Source organism: Acanthaster planci, linkage group LG20, assembly GCF_054643075.1.
Source record: "Acanthaster planci isolate LZ-2023a linkage group LG20, COTS_SCS, whole genome shotgun sequence".
Lineage (NCBI taxonomy): Eukaryota > Metazoa > Echinodermata > Asteroidea > Valvatida > Acanthasteridae > Acanthaster > Acanthaster planci.
This window is the reverse complement of record NC_141796.1, coordinates 4,564,173-4,583,969: the sequence shown is the minus strand read 5'-3', so window position 1 is coordinate 4,583,969 and position 19,797 is coordinate 4,564,173. Positions and strand designations below refer to the sequence as shown.

General features: G+C 43.0%; 2 protein-coding genes across 6 annotated transcripts in view; both read left to right on the top strand.

Annotated features, from left to right (window-relative positions):
• Window positions 1–10,837, top strand: part of madd (MAP kinase activating death domain) — a 142,280-nt gene extending 131,443 nt beyond the window's left edge. For 4 of the 5 annotated variants that reach the window (XM_087130427.1, XM_087130426.1, XM_087130428.1 and 1 more), the window contains one exon: window positions 938–10,837. In XM_087130427.1, the coding sequence (XP_086986553.1) occupies window positions 938–1,119 (182 nt within the window). In that variant the 3' untranslated portion in view covers window positions 1,120–10,837. The remainder of the gene's footprint in view (window positions 1–937) is intronic. The other variant, XM_087130430.1, reaches the window with a different exon arrangement.
• A 2,788-nt stretch (window positions 10,838–13,625) lies between these two features.
• Window positions 13,626–19,797, top strand: part of LOC110986848 (histone-lysine N-methyltransferase SETDB1-like) — a 163,072-nt gene continuing 156,900 nt past the window's right edge. The window contains exon 1 of the mRNA XM_022249096.2: window positions 13,626–13,801. The gene's annotated coding sequence lies outside the window, so the exon portion shown is untranslated. The remainder of the gene's footprint in view (window positions 13,802–19,797) is intronic.

Sequence of the window (19,797 nt, the reverse complement as noted above, 5' to 3'; positions counted from 1 at the left end):
CAAACTTGCAATGTGACAACTAAATTTGTGTGACAGTTTTGCTCCAATTTGAGAAAGAGAACAGTGGCTTGTACATAAAAAGGATTTATTTGGGAATAGTGTAAAGCTAATGCTGTATTGTTTTGCATTTTTGCTGTGGAGGTTACAAATTGAATGTTCCATACCATGAGGTGAAGCTTCTGTTTTTGGAATGGAACATTCCATTCATCCTTTCGTGGAATGTTCTTACCATCAACACTTTATTTTCAAGTATTTTCAATTCAAAATTTGAAAGCATGGTTATATTCACAATGTTTTGAGTAAAATTGACTGTGAAAGTCAGACGTTTGACAAGTGGATATGGACTGTGAGGAGGTGCCATCAGTGGAACTACATGTACGTGCACATGTACCTACCCATTCTTAAACTTGAAATGCACACGTCTTGTGTTTTTCACAACACCATATTGGTCTGAGGTTTAAACTTCCTGCCCTTTTTATTTGTGAACTTATTCTGTTAATAGAAATGCACTCTTTGAAGGTAAGGAATTTATTGTTAGCAGATTGAAGATGCTGTTTTGAAAGAGTACATAATTTTGTCATTTAGCATGAAACATTTCCTTTAAATATCTCTCTGGTTTAGTTTCTTTTTAGTCATTCTGATAAGAAATGTGCAGTGTCTGTGGTATTTATCTTACCCAAATAGCATTTACCTGTGCATATTTCCTTAGTACTGACAGGCCATTTACTCAAATGTCATAGGGAACAGATGCTTACACTCTTGAATTCTTCAGGTTCCCATGCTTTGTTGATTATTACTGTACTAATTAATGGAGAGATTTGAGCATGGTGAGTAAGTGACTCGTGTAAAAAGAGTGCTGTTGGGTAGTGTTCTTTCCCCTCACTGCTATGGAGGAATTTCTGCCATTTCATGTGAAATTATCTGCTTACCTCTGCAGATCCAAAACGTAAAGAAACAGTTCGTCACAAGTTTCAGTCCAACATGGCACATGACATTGGCTATGCCATGCTGTGTGTATTTTCCTACATTGCTGCTGCCAGAAGTGCTGATAATCACACACGCAAGGAACTGGAGGCAAGGATGGCTGGGCGACGTCGCCAGTTTCTGCACTCCCCATGAATACCAGCTTCCTGTCAGTTCATTCCTGTCAGTTCATTCAACACCACTACTTTGAATTTCAAAACTGTGATCATATTTGGCAAGTAGAAAATGTGACCAGGATTTGTTAAAAGTGTGGGGGTATTCTGTTTTTGTTCACTGACAAATTGCAAAGCCATGGCATGGGGTTCAGGGCCAGCTTGAGGGCCCCCCAAATTTTAATCTTTAGATGCTTTCTTGTGCATTCTAGAGTTTTTCCTGAGCTTTTCACAAGTGATTTTTCATGGAAAAATGACAGATTTAAAAGTAACTACATTGTTTAAGTGCTACAGGTATATTGCAATTATGTGTGATTTTCAGTTTTTTAAATATGTTTACATCGCAAAAAATTGGTAAATGAATTCGAATTGACATACCTCTTGATTGACAGGTGTTGCAAAGGTCTATATTTTAGTGTGATTGCCTCCCTCTCATAGTGATTTGTCTATTAATTTATTGTCATTTACTGTGGTAAGTGAAGCAGAACGAAGTTAATGTTGGAGCAGAATATTCAGCCGTTTTCAATTTCCTCAGTGCATCGATGTGCATTACACTGGTTGGGCCTACATCTAGTACTTGCTGATGCATGTGTAAGTTTAACTGAATTTATAAACTATACTTTTCAAGAGTGATAAATTAATAATTACTTGCCAAGCAAATAGTACTACTTTTTCCATGTCAAATAACAAACGTCAGGTGTAACAGGGACTCAAATGTCACACTTTTGGACCCCTGATTTCTGGAACTAACCATTAACGAGGTTCGACTGTGTATGTCATGTACATGGCTAGCTGCACAGTTGCCAAAATATCTCTCAAACCATGTAGATTTGTGTTTGAATGTACCTTTTAAATTGAAATTGACAGGAGAAAGTCAGAAAAGTTCTCAAAGAATAATATCTATTATTTCTTTGGAAAAAAGTGCTTTGTGCTATCCATGAACTCATCACAACAATGGAGAAAATCACAAAAGGCAGTCTCTATCCACTCGTGTACCGCCCCTGGCACATGCTAAGCTATTGCGCACAGACCAGTAAGTTGACCAGCCGCCGGACCCTGCATGCACTTATCGCGCTGCGGTCAAATGCACCCACACTCATGATTTAAACCTCATTCTTTGTGAGGTATTTCTGATCCATGTTTTTTTCAAAAACAAGACCTTTCTTGGAAATGTCAGGGAAAGCCTTAAAATTTAAGCCATTTAGTTTTCACAGATGAAACCCCCAGGAAATTTAACTTTTTTTTTTTTTTTTGGTCACGGAAGGTTTGTCATGGATAAGCAGTTAATGGTTTGGGCAACTCAAACGCTGTCCATTCATGCCAAAAACAATTGAAATAGTGTGGTCCGTGGGGATAGAAATCTTTTAGGTTCATCATTTTGATCGGGAGACAAGGAACCATGTTTTTGTACACAAAACGGTCCGTGCACACAACATGTGCACTGGAGCCTATTTCGATTCCTACTATTGGTTGGCAATGGTAAACCCAATAAGTGCGTGTTGCGGGCAAAAATGGGTATCAGGCATATAAGCAATAATCGGGAAAAGAATTGCACACATCGGGCCAATAGGCAAGTGTGTACATGTGGATGTGTTTCCTGATGATTTTGATGAAATTATTAAAGGAAAATGCCTTTGTGAATTTGACATTGTTCATTGTTTTAGAATTGAACTCGCTTTTCGTAGGTAGACAAATTAAGATGGTAAATTATTTGTGCAAGTCTGTTTTAATGGTGTCTTCCTGAACCCCCCACATATTTACCTAGATGTGTATTCCAGAGCATTGAATGTGTAAACAAACCAAAATGTAATGTTATATTTACTGCATTCACTTCAAAAATCCTCAAGGGTCGTTGATTTTGGTGAGATGTTATTACTTTGGTCATTGAATATAGTTATTTGGTATGTAAGTAAAATGTGGACAGTATACATACTTTTTCACAGAACTGTATTCAACGAATCATGGAAATGATGTATGCTTAACCACTTTGTGCCGGGGCATTTTTCAACGTTGATGATGCTGGGCCGGCATGACTATCATTTTTTCCGTTTTCAAAATCCTTCAAAAATTCATCATTTCATTCAACGGTCATTTATAGCCGCACGAAGTAATCTTTAGACACTGCTCTAAGTTGGTGACCTTCATTGATGCCTGAGTATTTCAGCTAGGCCTGCAGCCTTGTAAACAGAGCCCGGATTGTGCGGTGTTATATAACTGTGTTTTGTTCATGAACCTGGCTCAGTGCAGCGGTGCTGTGTGGCTCATTACTGCGGTGGTGGAGCGCTTTTGCCCGCGGTGGTAATCCACTCGCTCTCAATGCCCCAAACACTGGTATACGGTTTCAAAACAAGGCTGGATTATCACCACTTTTGAGAGTGAAAAATGACGGTAATGCCCAGCAGCCTGGTCTTTTGTTCTGAGTACGGTCTTTTGTTACAGGGCCCTGTTTCCTTTGTACGAGTTCGGAGACCCCGGCCACGCATATAAACCATGCGTCTCCAATTTCGGAGTCCCCGTTAGGAAGTGGTTAAGGAATCAATCATCTATGAATAGTACACTTTATATTTGCCTAGTGTAAAGAGTAGCATCAAAGTTAACCTTATTTCAGACATGTGTAAACAACTAAATACAGGCAAAATGTTTGTATACTTGTATGTTACAAAAAAATGCCTACTTCCGTATTTGAAGTTGGCACCAAAATGTAAAATGTCTTTTGAATTTAAACTTCAAAGATTTGAAGAAAAAATTTCAAAAGAAAGAAGACAACAACACCATGTACATTTTGGGGTATAGTTTGGTTAGAGTGTAGCATGGCAATTAGGACATTCAATGTACTTCTTTATATTCTTACATAAAAAGGGTTGAAGAATCAAATGAAGTCAAAACATGGTTTGTTCTGCTTAGGATGGGAGCAGCTTGCTCCCCCAACCTATCATCTGTTTAAAAGGAATTGAAAGTGCCCGATGGGAGTAGGGGAAGATTCTTTACAGATAGAATAAAATGTGAACAAATGTTTGAGAAAAAAAGGTCCCACCCTTCCCCTGCCCCAACAAAGCATGCCTACTTCATTGGTTATCACTATTAAACAGTATTCATTGGGCACTGTTAGCAGTGTAAAAGTGTACCTTTTTGCCCTACCTTTCTCAGAAAAAAATGGGTGTTGCACCACTACGGTATATTTGAGTTTCACAAAATTAGTGTCAAAATGAACGCAAAGAGCTCCTGAAAAAAGGCACTGTGGTGATACTGGAAATAATATTGAGGGTGTTGGATTTGGACCTTCACCCTTTTAAGGTTAAATCCTTCAGTTTTAGGTAAGATTTTTATGTAAGTTTGATGTAAGCGCATTACATTTGTGTTTTGTATAATGGAGAGTGCCTCCTAGTTAACAGGGTATCCAAGGACCAGTAATTTGGTGTTCCCCGCTTCCCCACTCTGAGCATAAGACATATACCAATGTCTTTTGCAAATTTATTTTAGTAGCAGTAGTACTGAGGGGACTTCGGCTTACAAGTGGTTGTCATCAGCTGTGGTAAACTTACATGCAACACACAGACCTGCATGCATCAATAATAAGAAAAATTATCATAAACTTTTAAACAGGAACAGTTTATAATATACTATAACAAGTACAAAATTAGACTATTGTAGTTACACAAATGAGATCAAACCAATAAATTGTTGATGGCAAATGTAAGCACCAGTGCGGGTCTATGAATTTTATAAATTTGGGGAAGAATGAATGTCAGCACATATTTGTTCTAACCGGGAGCTGACTGCAATTTTTCTGCTGCCACTGAGCCCAGTGAAATCTGTAGTTTCAGGATGATCTTTCTCCATTGCATCTAGATTCCTAGAAAATACTCTCAGACTCCTTGATGCTTATATTTTAGTTCAACTCCTGCAGCCTTGGATTACCTTTTACTGTGAGCGTTATTGAGTTCCCTCCAAATCTAGCATTTTTTCAATCAGTCAGCCCGATAAAGGCGGTGATGTGGAACCCACGTTTATTTCTTAGAAATACCGGAAATGGACTCTATACATAGATGTAAAGTTGTCAAAAGTATACACCTCAACTGAGAGTGTCTTGTTGCACTTTTTAGACTTTGTTCATGGCAATCATCCCTTTTCTATATTTCTGACTAAGCAGAACATCACTGTAAGACCTTGTCACCTGCGTCCCATGTGCCCTTTATAATTCACTGAAAAGACGAACACACTGCCCCTTGACCCTCCACAATGCACTGCAGTCCCGCCACCATGTTCGTCCTTCTTTTCTCAGCATCTATCATATGGACATGTTTTACGGCATTTCAGGAGTTTTGAGTCCGATTGACTCAAATTTTCATTATTTTCATATTTTGTATTTTTGTCGTTCTTTTCTGCACCTTTTTCTGTGCTTGTCTACAGGTTTGGGTGTGACCTACCGTTGTATTGTGGTACGGTTTATGTTGTCCAAGACTAATGGCCGTGTCGGCGAAAAGACCCAGTGGAGTGGCTGGGTCAGGGCTGAGCGTGCAGCGCCACAACACTACCCTTGATCATTAAGGACCACTGCTTGGATTGATCAGGTTGAGCCTGCTGTGCCACAACACTACCTTTGATCAGTGATGAGCATTCCATATACCTACTGATTGGGTTGAGCGTGCTGTGCCGCAACACTACCCTTGATCATGGTTGACCAGAGCATAACGAACTGTTCCTCTTTTTCTATGCTGCATGTGCCAAGTGTCGCTACCTACCACATCCCTGGGTGACCCTGCCTCCTGATGGCCCAGCGGGGCAACGGCCCCCCATGCCGTCTGGCCCAGGTCCCTCACCAGCTTGTGCTCACCATCTTCGTCTGCTTGGAAGCCGGGCTAGTCAACCCCCTCCAAGTGGTAAACAGGCTCCACAGCGGATTTGCCACATTCCACTGCTTCCACCACGGGCAAGTCTACAGCACAGGATGGCAAACAGCCTCAAGTTGCAGCTCTAGTATAGCCGCCGGTGTGCCGATTTACTCTGGCCATGAGGCCACCAATCCCAATTCGTGGTGCTCCTCCCAGCATATGACCAACCATTTGGGGAATCCTCGCCTTGCTGCAGCTTCAACTGTCCCAGCCTTTGGCTCCCCTGCTTCGATGAAGGGTAAGAAGCACAAGGGCAAGGCCTCTTCCTTGGCTTTTTCCTCCTCCTCCAAGGCCCAGAAGCGCCGCTCTGATCCAGATCCGCCCCCTTGGATGGCAACCCTCCAGTCCCTCTCGGACTCCATAACATCCCTCACCCGCAAGATAGACTCCAAGCCTCAGCCAGTGGCGACGGCACCCAACCCAGATCCCCTCCTGGCCATCCCTTCTCCCTCTCAGTAGGCAATTTCGGAGGTTGAAGTGATCACTGTTGTCCAGCCAGATCGGCCCCTCCCAGCATGATCTGGTTCTGGATCATGTCCAGGATCGCTGTCCGTTCGGAACACAGTTCGGCTCTCTCCACCTTGGGTCTTCAACTGCTCTCTTCTGAGGATGACGACATTGACTCTTTTGCCGACCTGACTCAACCCGGGGGCCGCCTCCACCGTCTTGAGCATGACATGATCCATGTTCTCAAACTCCTGTTGTCAGATTGTTTTGTGGCCCTTGCCCTGCGTGGGCTCGACAAGGGACTTAACTCCGTCTTTGAGCAGTTCACCCAGATCTTACTTCTGGCCACTTCCAGCCGTAGAGCTTATACGGTGGATGCCATGCACATTCCCTATGAGTCTGTCAAGTGCAAACTGTGATCTTCTGGTCCTTGGGACAACTTGTTCGCCGGGAAATTCACTAATGTCCTCGAGTCAGAGGTGAAGTGTATGGAGACCGCCAAGAAAATGTAATTTTGTGAACCTATGGCTCCTCCACACTGGCAGCCCCCATCGCCACCGAGAAACGATAGGCAGATCAGTCCCCATCTTCAGGCCTTTCCTTCAGTTGTCCGCTTCGGTTAGCAACTCAGTCCTTAGGCTCCCATCGAGCTTTGCCCCTGGCCACTTCTAGAAGGTTCTAGCCACGACCCGCTGACCGCGGGTCTGCACGGAGCACTTCTGGCCCCTTTGGGGGGTAGCTGCCGATCCCGAACCTGTCGGTGGTTGTCGGGGCAAATCACCGTGGACAGCTGGGTTCTTGCCATCATCACCCAAGGTTACACTCTTGAATTCATTCTGGGATGGTTTTCCATTTTACTCCCCCTCCATGCGACAAGTCCAAGCCACTGGCTCTGGAGGAGATTTCTGCATTACTACATAAATGAGCTATCGTGCTGGTAGACTCAAGTCAGTAGTACACCAAGTTCCTCTCATCATTCTTCTTGACACCCAAGATGAACTGGGAAAACGGCAACCAATAATTAACCTTAAACCACTCAACAAAGTCATAATGCTAAAGCAGTTTTGGATGTAGACTCTGAACATAGTCTTGCACTCTCTACCGTTCCCTTGCTGGGCCACCTCCATAGATCTACGGAATGCATATCTCCATACTTCAATACACAAGCAGGACAGTAAGTTCCTTCAATTCGAATATTGCAGCCAAACGTAAGAGTTCACCAAGGGTCTTCACCCGGGTCGCCAAGACACTCACCGCTGATCTTCGACAACGTGGTATCCTCACTTTTCAATACCTCGACTGGTTAATCACCGGCCGAGGCTCCTCCAGCATTAGCCTGGCTCCATCTCCTCGGCTTAATAGCCAGCCTGGTCGACCTCATCCCCTGGTGTCGACTGCGGATGCTTCCACTTAAACTACATCTCCTATCTCAGTACCCTCCCAAGAGTGACCTGATTGCTACCCCAGTCCTTCCATTGGACATCCACAATCATCTTCAGTGGTAGACCATCACAGAGTACCTGTCAGCTGGGCTTTCCTTTCATCCCTCGAAGTCCGGATATGACCATGACGACGGATGCATTACTGTTTAGATGGGAAACCTCTAGGGTCAGGCACACTGCCTCTTGAGGCAAACTCATCAACGTGTTAGATCTCCAAGCAGTGTTCAGTGCTCTTTGTCACTTCTGACAGCAATTCAGTAGGTCGTACAACTCAACAAAAAGTGGCGTTCATCAATCACCAGGGCAGCACTCACTCTTCTTAACTCTGCACCTTTGTGTGGCGGCTTTTCATGTGGACGATCAATCAGGGGATCAGCCCTCAAGCTGTCCTCAAAGCAGAAACCAGCAACAGCATAGCAGACGCACTCTCTCGGGGTACTGTCCGACTGACAGAGTGGACTCTTCATCGGAACGTTGTCAGCCAGGTTTTCGCAGAGATTGAGCATTCTCATATCGACCACTTTGCATCCTTCAACAATGCCCACTTCCGACGTTCTGTTCCAGGTTCCCTCACCTGTGGGCTTGGGTGACAGATGCCCCACAGATCGACTGGTCGGGCCTTCTAGCATACGCCTTCCCTCCAATCTCCCTCATCCTATGGGTCCTGTCTAAGAGAACAGTAGCTATGCCAGATCCTCCTCGTCGGCCCCTTCCTGCCTCGCCAACTGTGGTTTCCTAAACTCCTGGTATGACAGCCGCTGGTCCTTCCTGTCGGAGAGGACATCCTTCATCAGCCCAAATCAGGGATCCTCAAACCACCACTGGAGAGTCTTCAATTGACGTGCTGGATGTTGTCCAGTGATCCTTCAGGGCATCCAGCCTTTCTGTAGACGCTGCGTCTGTTTCGGCCTGAGGTCAACAGCTGTCCACTCACAAGATTCACAACAGCCGACTACATTTTACTAGATGGTGCGACGTCCATGATGTTTTTCCAACAGAAGCTCCTGTGAGTTCCTTTGCAGACTTCTTCATGTATCTGTTCCACTTTAGCCTCCAGGTTGCCACCATCCGCAACTACCGGTCGGCCTTGGCAGCTGTCCACTCGGGATTCAGTGATGGCTCGACTGTCTCCCCGACAATGCTGCTATCCATCATCTCCTTCGAGGAATGTTTGCTGAGCGTCCTCACTTCAAACAACTTGCCTGTCCCCCCTTCGAACCACTGGCTGATGCATCTGACCGGCATCTCAGCATCAAGTTGGCATTCCTCTCCGTGGTCGTTACATTGAGAAGAGGCAGTGAGCTACATGCCCAGTCAATTGCCGAGGGTCATATTCACTTGGAGCCACACAGGATCCCAACCATCGGGTTCCTGACTAAAACCAGGCGTCTACCTTCCAGCCTTCCGAAATATTCGCCCCCAATATAACCCTTACGTTCGGGAGACAACGTTGATGAGATGGTATCAGATCGGGACACTCAAGTGGTATTAGCATTGTTGTGACTCTGATTCCCAGCTTTTCATCACCGCGACGAAACCTGTCCACCCTGGGTCAAAGGTCACTATTGCCCGATGGACATTCATCTACCGAGACTGGCCAGCACAGCATAATGAGAAGACCCGGACTCACATCAGTGCCCACGACGTTCAAGTCATCTGTGCGTTCTGGTTGTATTTTAGAAGAGTTCCCCCAGCCAAAATCTGTCAGGCAGCTTGCTGGAAATCTCCCTCCATCTTCACTGAGTGCTACCTGAAAGATGACCTGCAGAGCAAAATAGCCCATGGCAAAGCGACCCTGCGCTTGGTGGCCCAGACAACGTCCAGCGCTGTTCTGGACCGGGCGGTGGATAGTTAGACTTGGGAGTTTCTACTGGTGAGTGCCCGCTCTTGCAACACACACACCCTATGTTTTTTCTCCTAGTGTGTAATACACTCCTGTCACCGACCCACCTCTAGGGTACTGTGCCACTCTGCATATGTAAGCTGGGCAGGGGTATGTGAACGCAGGAGACTCTTCCCCCACATGGAGTGGGTTGGGTCTCCAAGTGTATACCACTAGGAGACCCGCCCCACTCTGCGTGGATCAAGTTAATAAAGTGCATGTGCTGGCTAATCAGCTTTAAAAAAAAGAATCGATAAAATCTTTAAGATTCTAAGTGAACTCTTCCAATCTGTGCATGCAAACTTTTGACAACATTTTTCTACCCCACCTACAGTAGGCTGTCATACGGTACAAAATAAACCAAACGAGAAAGAAACGTGACTGTGCAGGGGTGGGGTCCCCTTCTGACCTCTACACAGTGTTTCTTCCCAGGGTGTATCTCTTTGCTTGTTCCCTCATCTACAAACCTCAGATATCACATACAGAGATTCCATGTAATCGGTGGTCTCTTTCGTGAAAATTAACTGCAGCTCACATTGCAACGTTTGTAGAAACGAACAAAATGGCCTTCTAAAACTTTCATATTGATTTTTCCTTAATGTATTACAAAATCGTTAGATACATGTACATGTATCACACAAGTTTCTCTCAGTGTGTTTTCCCCAAGGGGGGTTGGAGTCGTCTTCAGTATCGTAAATATTTTGACTTATTTGTATACTGAAACATATTGCTTGGGTTTTAAAATTTATATTGTGCGACCATTAATGGAGATCAGTAAATTATGCTTCTTGTAAGGCTTTCATCATGTGTTTTTTCTTTTTTTAAACTAAAGAGCATTTGGAAGTATGAGTTACTGTACCGAACAAGTGGTAAAAAATTTAAGCACAGCAATGAATATGGACTCTTTTTAATTCAGAACATCTTTTTCTAGCTAATACCTCCTACCTTAAAGTGAAATTTCATGTTGTATGGTGCAATAATGTACTGCTAACTCATAGTTGAATAGTTTGACAGCATAATAAAGTAACCTTTCGAGTAGATGCCATGTTTCAGCAGTCATTATTACGGTGGCTGAGTAGCTCTAAACAGGTTAAATATTTATTGATTTGATTTTTGTGTTAGGAGATTCTCTCACTTATTTTGAAGTCACCTTTTCCTTCAGGCTTGATAAATCTGCAGGCTGTGACCAAAATGGCTGTTTTGCTGCTGGTGGTGTTGCGAGAGGTAGTATGCTCCATAGTCCGTTGGAGTAAAAATAACTTGTTTTGGTTACCAACTCAACCTGTGGAAGTGAGACAAACATATCTCAGTTGCAAGCTCAGGTTTCCTGTTTCTATAAAAAGCAAGATGTTCACTTTACTGTCAAAGGCTGTAAGGTATTACAGTGAGACGAATGTTCCAGTTGTATGGGAAGGCTCGGTAGCATAATAGACCTACAACACAATGGCGTAATGCAGTGTTTACCGCGGTGGATTGTGGGTGAAAGGTGGGGATGTTGCAGGAACGCATCGACGTGACACGTTATGTTTAACGTATACATGTACTATATGGCGTGTTGAAAAAAATCCCGATTATCATCAGAAATGGTCCAGGCATGTGAACTGCTGTGTAGGCCTGTGCCGGGTACCCGCCCGTAGATTTCAAAACCTTGTTCCATTTTTCCGCTCCGGGTACCCGTAAAAAAGTAAATAAATTAGGAATAAACATCCATGCATAAAATGTCTGTGAAATTTCTTACTGAAGGAGAAACGTCCTGGAGAACCACCGTGCCGCTGAAAACCCGGTCCCGCGGTCATACATGAAACTTGAGTTCGGAGATCGACAGCTAATTTTGTTACCCACTCCGCCCATTGTACCGCAAGCCGTTTTCCTAGTTTCGGAATTTCCCAGAGCGAAAAGAGCAAAAAAAACCACTAAAATTCACGGGTGATAGTCACTCGCTACGTGTGATTTCAAATATTTCTTTAAATTGAATAGTCATATAAACCTTCTAATATATAAACCATCTAATGCCTGCTTAATCAAACTGACTTTTTTAGAGTTTCCGTTTTTGTTAATTTAGCAAAAACTGCAAGCTCCCCCCCCCACTCTCGGATCGCGCGGCGTTACCACGCAAAGTCGTTGCCAACTCAACTGTACGGGCGCAGCGCTAGCGCAGCAGAAATGCATGTGACGTATGGATTCGTCAACTGTGCGGCGCGGGGAGGGTAACGTTGATAGCTCACTGTACAGCTGAAAAGTCGAGTCAAACCTTACGCAATTTCTACCTTTTTAATTCATTGGAATTCTTATTTTTCATCTAATTTTCGCAAAATTAAAAAGTTCTCTATTAGAAAAGCAACTTTTTACAATGGTTTTGGCTGAAAATGGATTTTTCTATGGTTACTTTTTTTTTTGGTGAAGACGTTTTTGTCTCGATCCTAAACCGATCCAGAACTAGGAAAGGTGTTATCGTCACTTTCGTCGATCGGTCCTGTGAGTCCAAATATAAAAGCTTAGATTTTGAAAAAAAAATTGAAGTATATCCAATACACAAAGTTGACTTCTGACCATATTTCACTCGAATTTGAGGATTTTTTTAGCCGCAGTCTTGTCTCCCGACATGCCCGAGCGCATGCAGGTAGGCCCCATGCATGCTTGGGTTGGCATATATGGTAACCTTGCTAAGTTAAGTTCATCGGCGTTCACAGATGAAATGGAAAATAGGCAAAGATTTCCATAAGAAGTTAGGTAGTTCTCCTCTGTTGTGCCAGAAAAATTATGAGAAAGAGTTTCACATATGAAGTTCCCAAGTCATGTCTGAAGAGAAAGGCAGCTTCTTCGTTGGTCATTTTGCCGGGAAACAACCGCTTCCCCCACTCACTTGTCCGCCGGAAAATCGTTGGATCCGGTACATCGTAAGTTTTGTCTCCGCCTACAAAATGTAGACAGTGCATTACAGAGGTCCGTTGGCTTCGCTTTGAAATCGGACCTTAATTCTCTCGAAAATCTGTCGCCTTTGCGGTCCCATCGAAGTTTAAAAACGCAGCTCTGGCGTTCGTTGAGTGCTTGATAAATACAATGGAACACAGCAGTTCAACATGGACCATTTCGGACGATAATCGGAATTTTGTAATTTTTTTCCTTTTTTGTGTAAGGTCGATACACACGCCGTATATAGTATACGTTACACATAACGGCATCCCGGGGGCTGCAGCAAAGATCGTATAGCGCCGCGAAGCGCCGAATTCACCGTGAATACACGTAAAATGTCGTAATCACACGGGCGCCATTTGAGCAAGCGATACGCCTGCGCAGCGCGGCAGCCATATGCGCCTGGTGAGCTTGCGCCCAAGGGCAGCCCCATTGAAGACTATGTAAAATCGACCACGTTTGCAGCCCCGGTGCGGGCAACCGAAGTCCCTCAGGCCTCTCAAACAAAAAACAAAGTGTTCTGGGGTCATTCAGCTCTCAATTTATTTTCAATTTTTAGTAGGTTAACCAATGAAATCTTTAATTATCCACCCAAAACATACTCACCTTCCAAAAAGTGAACGTTCCCAAGTCTGTCAGCGGCCATTTTTCAAAGGACATCCCTGCACCTTTTCAGGCTCTTGCGACATTTTTTCAGTGGCATTTTTCTATGCTTCACCCTGGGATGGGAGCTCTTGAATCTAGGGAGTTCATTCTGGGCCATTCTTTCACAATCCCACAAATTCTTGGGCCACACAATCTTCTCTTTTCCAAATAAACTGTGGGGGGGGCACTTTTTGAGCGCCTCGGCCTGCCGAAGAATTTCCCTTGCCCCTAAGCATTACTGTAAACTGCGCAGGCGTATTGCTTGCTCAAATGGCGCCTATGGTAATTACATCTTTTGGACAGAGTTTATCTATCTTGCGCTTCGGCGCTATACGATCTTTGGGCTGCAGATGAAGCAAGGACCTTGCGGCAACCTAGCTAGACCTACATGTAGTACCTACAGCCGGTGTACCTGGAAAAACTAGGAGAGTGACTTGCAGTACTGTAAGTATTTAGGCCAAAAGACACCGAGGATTCCTTAAAAGCGCGCAAGGCATGTAGCTTGGAAGCCCGACTGCCTGAAGAAACCTGTAATGTAACGTTTTTAGGCGACAATGACCGCGAAGCAGTGGGGTTCATTACCTTTAGCACCCTGTTCCTATTATAAATAAGGGAACAAATTCTACTTTTCGAATAAGTTGTTGGGGATGTCCTCTTTCATGTCAGAAAGGAAAGAGACCAGGGCTTTTGGTTTTGAGGGAGATTTTTGGGTAACACTGCAGCGTACATGACCGCCCCTGACATGCCTGAAGTGAAGAGCTGTGAAGGGTGCAGACCACTAATTCAAGTGAGAATTTCTGACCAGCTCATTAGCATTAAAAGTGCCCCCACCCACAGTATCTTTTGAAAAAAGAGATTGTTTGGCCCCCAAAATGGTGAGATTGTGTAAATCGTCGCCAGGATCAACTCCCTGGGTCTTTGAGCTTTCATATGAGGGCAGAAGGGCTGAAAACAGTAGTAGAGAAGTGACAGTTCTGGATCACACGTCCTTTTCACCGTTTTCAGCAAAAACCCCTGGGTAGTACATCGACGCAAAAAATCGGGGGAATCCCCTAAAAATCTGGAATTCCAGATTTTAACAATTTTCCCTGGGTACCTCATCAACCCCAAAATCCAACTCTAAAAATACCGGGTAAATATACACCTTCTGAGCCAAAATCTCTTTCACACACCTGCGCCGGGGATTTCCACTTCACTGACCTTGAACTTTTGGCCCCGGCTGACTAAACAACTCGTGACTGGTACTGACTTACACAAACAAAAAAAAGGGATTTCCCCTTGCTACAAGTCGAGACTTGCCCGACCTGAACTCGTGACCTCTACTTAAAGCATGGCTCTGTTCAAAGCAAAACACGCTATGTTTACAACCGCCTTAAATAAATGCTCTTTATATAAAATAGTAGTATAAAAAAACATGTTGAATAAAATTGATAAAAATTTTATAAATCTATATATAAAAAGAGACATGAGCTATCAACAACATCGACCTATATTAACGAACTTTATTCGATTTAAGAAGGTGTTTTTGGAAGATTTTATTAAACGGTATAAGATCCCATTACCGTCACCTAGGCGCAAATATCATACACGATCAGAGCTAATAAAAGCTATCAGAGAGGATCAAAAACAATTTAGGCATCTCCCGCGTCAGTCATATCGGCAGCTGTTGAAAACGGTACAAAAATATAATATTCCTTATGCAAGCAAAGACAGATATGTCAAACAGGACTTTATTGATGCGATTAAAGCTTATACACAACCTAAAGAACTCGAGGAAGTAGACATTAAACGTATATGGCGTTTTAAAAATAATTTTCGTAATTGGGAGTTGATTCCTCGCTTCTATGAAGACGATTTAATACATTTTTTTGATTTTTACAAGCAGTTGATAGAGAAAACAGCGTTAGCCGAACTCAAAGAAATCGGGAGTTACAAATTACAAACACATCTTAAAGTGCAGTTTAGATTGGAAAAAATTGACGAAACGATTGACTACGGCACCTTTCCCTTTCAGAGTGATCAAGACGTAGTAACGAGTAAACCAAGCGTTAAAAATGCACTTGCTAAGCAACGCGAAGAACAAATCGAACAGGTGGAGGCCCATACACAAAAAGGCTCGGGGTGGATCTTTGACAAAGTTGTCGCTTTTTACGTCAACGTGGTTAAATATAATCCAGTCGGTTCTTCTTACATTCCGTTGCCTAAGGAACTGTTAGACAAAAAAGCAATCATAAATGTCCAAAATAAAGATCAAGAATGCATCCGATGGGCGTTGAGAGCAGCTTTGAAGCTGTATTCAGACGGAGTCAAAAGTCAGCTAGAAACAAATCCAAAATATAAAATAAATAAGGAGCGGCCTTCGACTTATCAGTCAGAAGCAGACAGTCTAAATTTTACAAACATAAGCTTTCCAACACCGATTTCACAAATTCCACGTATCGAATCGCAAAATAACTTGGCGATCAATGTGTTTGGTTACACCAAAAAAGACGGTATTTACATTCTCCACAAAAGCAAGCGTTTAGAAGAACCGATTAATTTACTTTTATTTAACAAGGATGAGAAGAACCATTATTGTTGGATTAAAAACTTTTCTCGGTTGACGGGTGACTTCAATAAACACGACGGTAAAAAATACTGGTGTTTCAAGTGCATGACACATTTTCTAACTGAAGAAAAGTTAGCCAGTCACAAAGAAGATTGCCAAGGCTTAAACGTTCCTACATGTAAAGTTGAAATGCCGGCCGAAGGCGAGAATATACTCAAGTTCAAAAATTATAAAAATAAGCAAGACGCGCCTTTTGTCATTTACGCCGATTTTGAGTCTGTTTTAGAAAAATTACCGCCAGCAGACACAAATACGGTTAAAACACAGATTCACAGGCCTTGCGGGTACTCATACGCAGTCGTCAGATGCGATGGAGTTTGTACTAGCCGAAAAACATATAGAGGTCAAGACGCGGCTGTTGATTTTGTAGGGTCTCTTTCTCAGGAAACAGAGAAAATAAATGAAACGTTTAAAAACAAAGAGCCGTTGATTTGGAACGATCAATTACAAAAAAATTACGAACAATGTAATAAATGCTGGATCTGCGAAAAGTTGATAGATCGAGCAAAAGCGGATGAATCTCACTGTCAATGTGATATTCCAAAACCACCAGAGACAAAAGAAGAAAAAATCAAGTTTTGTCGTATAGTTAAAGTTGAAGGCAAAGAATACAAAGAGTTCAAAGAGTGGAAATGTTTAGATTGCGAAAAGTCCATCAACAATTTTAGAAAGGTCAGAGATCATTGTCACGTGACGGGGAAGTACCGAGGCCCAGCGCACGCTAGTTGTAATCTCAAGTTAAGAATAGTGGCCGGCCAAACACCTATTCCGGTGATCTTACATAACCTGGAGAAATACGACGCACATTTAATCATGCAAGGCGCTCACGAATTTTACGGAAAATCAATCAAGTTGATCGCTAAAAATACCGAGAACTACATTTCGTTTTCTTTTGGCCAACTCAGATTTTTAGACTCCTTTCATTTTATGGCGGCTTCGCTAGATCGGTTGGTTAAAAATTGTTCACCAGATGATTTTAAATTACTTTGTGAAAGGTTTCCAAATAACCCAAATTTACTCTTGGAAAAGGGAATTTACCCCTATGAGTATATAGACTCCTTTGATCGGTTCCAAGAGAGACAACTACCGCCTATAGACGCTTTCTATAGTTCTCTGAAGCAGGGAGGGATAACCGAGCAAGAATACACTCGTGCAGAGACAGTATGGGAAGCCTTTGGTTGTCAAAACTTGGGGTACTACCACGACTTATACGTGGAAACGGACGTGCTATTGTTAGCGGGTGTATTTGAGAACTTCCGGAAGGTATGCAAGAAGAACTACGGCCTTGACCCAGCCAACTATTATACGGCGCCAGGCCTGTCGTGGGATGCATTGTTAAAGCATTCGGGTATACAATTGGAACTATTGACAGACATTGACAAGCATTTGTTCTTTGAAAGGGCCAAAAGAGGTGGTATCTCGAGTGTGGGCGCAAAGCGATACGCGAAAGCTAATAGTCCAGAATTACCCGACTACGACCCAAATAAGCCAGAGTCACAGATCATGTACCTAGACGCAAATAATTTATACGGCTGGGCGATGAGCAAATATTTACCCGTAGGTGAATTTACCTGGGAAACAGACTTAGAAAAATTTAATTACTATTACATCCAAGAGTTGCGACTAACCGACGACTACGGTTACATGTTTGAGATTTCTTTAGATTACCCGGAACGTCACCATGACAAACACAATGACTTTCCACTCGCACCTGAGAATATCACGGTACCAAACGAATGGTTTTCTAGCTATCAACAAAATTTAATTGGTAATGGCGAGCAAGTAACCTCGGTAGACAAATTAGTATGCACTCTCAGCACTAAACAAAAATACGTGGTTCACTATCGTACATTACAAAAATATCTCAAACTAGGGTTGTGGATCAAAGAAGTTCACCGGGTACTGCGTTTCCGCCAAAAGCCGTGGATGAAAAGCTACATCGATAAAAACACAAAATTGCGCAAGAAAGCAAAAAATGATTTTGAGAAAGACTTTTTCAAATTGATGAACAATTCGGTATTTGGCAAGACGATGGAAAATGTAAGACATCGAATTGACGGCCACCTCCTAAGGGACGTACAAGACGCCGCCAAATACAAAAAATTAACGTATAAACCGAATTACAAATCGACGGTGCCATTTGGGGACTGTTCTCTTTCGTTTGTGGAGATGTACCGAACCAAAACAAAATTAAATAAGCCAATCTATTGCGGTGTAAGTATTCTCGATATCTCAAAAACGTTGATGTATGATTTCTACTACAACGAACTAAAATCAACTTTTGGTGAAAAAGTAAATTTACTTTATACGGACACTGATTCTCTATTAGTTCAAATCGAGCAAAGCTCTGGCGATTTAACTGGTTACCTAAACGAAAAGCGCCATTTGTTTGACTTTAGTAATTATCCACCGGGTCATCCGCTTTACAGCGTCAAAAATAAGAAAGTCATAGGCAAAATGAAAGACGAGTTTGGCGGTAAAACAATTTTAGAAGCCGTTTGTATCAGACCAAAAATGTATTCAATTCTGACGGTAGATCAAAAGCGAGCGGCAGCGAGCTACGAGGAAAGCGAGTACTTTTCTTTAAAGAAGGCGAAAGGGGTCTCCAAGGTAGTAACCGAGAAACGATTGACCCACGAGATGTATAAAAGCTGCCTATTTGAAAGGGTTTCTCATTTCAATAAACAACAACTATTTAGATCGGATAAACATCGGGTGTTCACCATTTCACAAAATAAACTTAGTTTGTCGCCGTTGGACACAAAGCGTTACATATTGCCGAACGGAATAGATACGTTAGCTTACGGGCATAAGGACATAAACTACTCCGGTAATTCGGTGTCCTCGGGTACTACCTGAAGTTCCTCTTTGACGAAACTCCTATTCGGGCCGTTTAAAAGGTAGTACAAAGTTGGGCCCGTTTTGACGCGTTTTCCTTTCACTCGTCTACCAAATTGACTGGTACGCTTTTCAATTTGGTAGACGTCCACGGACCATATCGGATCTGTTGCCCTTCTGACGGTGCCGCCCTCTTGCTCACCCGGGTAATAGAGGTACCTGACGACTGCGTCTGGAGGAATACTCGCTTTGCTCGTAGCTCGCTGGCGCTCGCTTATAGGTGTACTTGGTTCTTGGTTCACTCGCTTTGATTTTATAGCTTCTGCAGGAACGGCATCTATTAACCGCGTTTTTTCCTCGTTTAACGATTTCACGACCTGAGGCAAACGTTCTACCCATTCCACGTTACGCACACCCACGTTTAACATTTCTTGAGCGTATTGGTGGCCAAATAACCTTTCGGCTAAAGTACGGTTAAACCTTTCTACAATTCCTTGAGATCTGTGTACCCCAGGTTCACCCACTTGAATTTGTACTTTATTTTTTGTCATTAACTTTTTAAACTCGCCTTTGAATTCAGATCCCGAGTCTACCATTACGAATTTGGGCCACGTCAAAGGTGATCGCGAATAAATCTTCTTTATTACTTCACTCACTTGTTCGGCGGTTTTACTGGTCAACGGTTCTGCTTCTTTATACCGCGAACCCACGTCTACCACGGTCAAAGCATACTTAAACGTTTTCCTTTTAACTCGGTCCCAGGGTAAATAAAGTATGTCCATTTGATGCGCGTAATTAGGTTCGACCGATTCTGATTGCAACATTGTAGGTCTGGGTACGTAATGTGGTGCGGGTAAGTATATTTGCCAAACGGCCTGCTTTTTTAGCCACTTCCTAATAACTGATTTGTCCGCACCGGTCTTTTCGTGTAGACGATCGATAGCACTTTCTCCTCGCCAGTAACCCTGTGGACTGTAAAATAGTTTTTTAAATT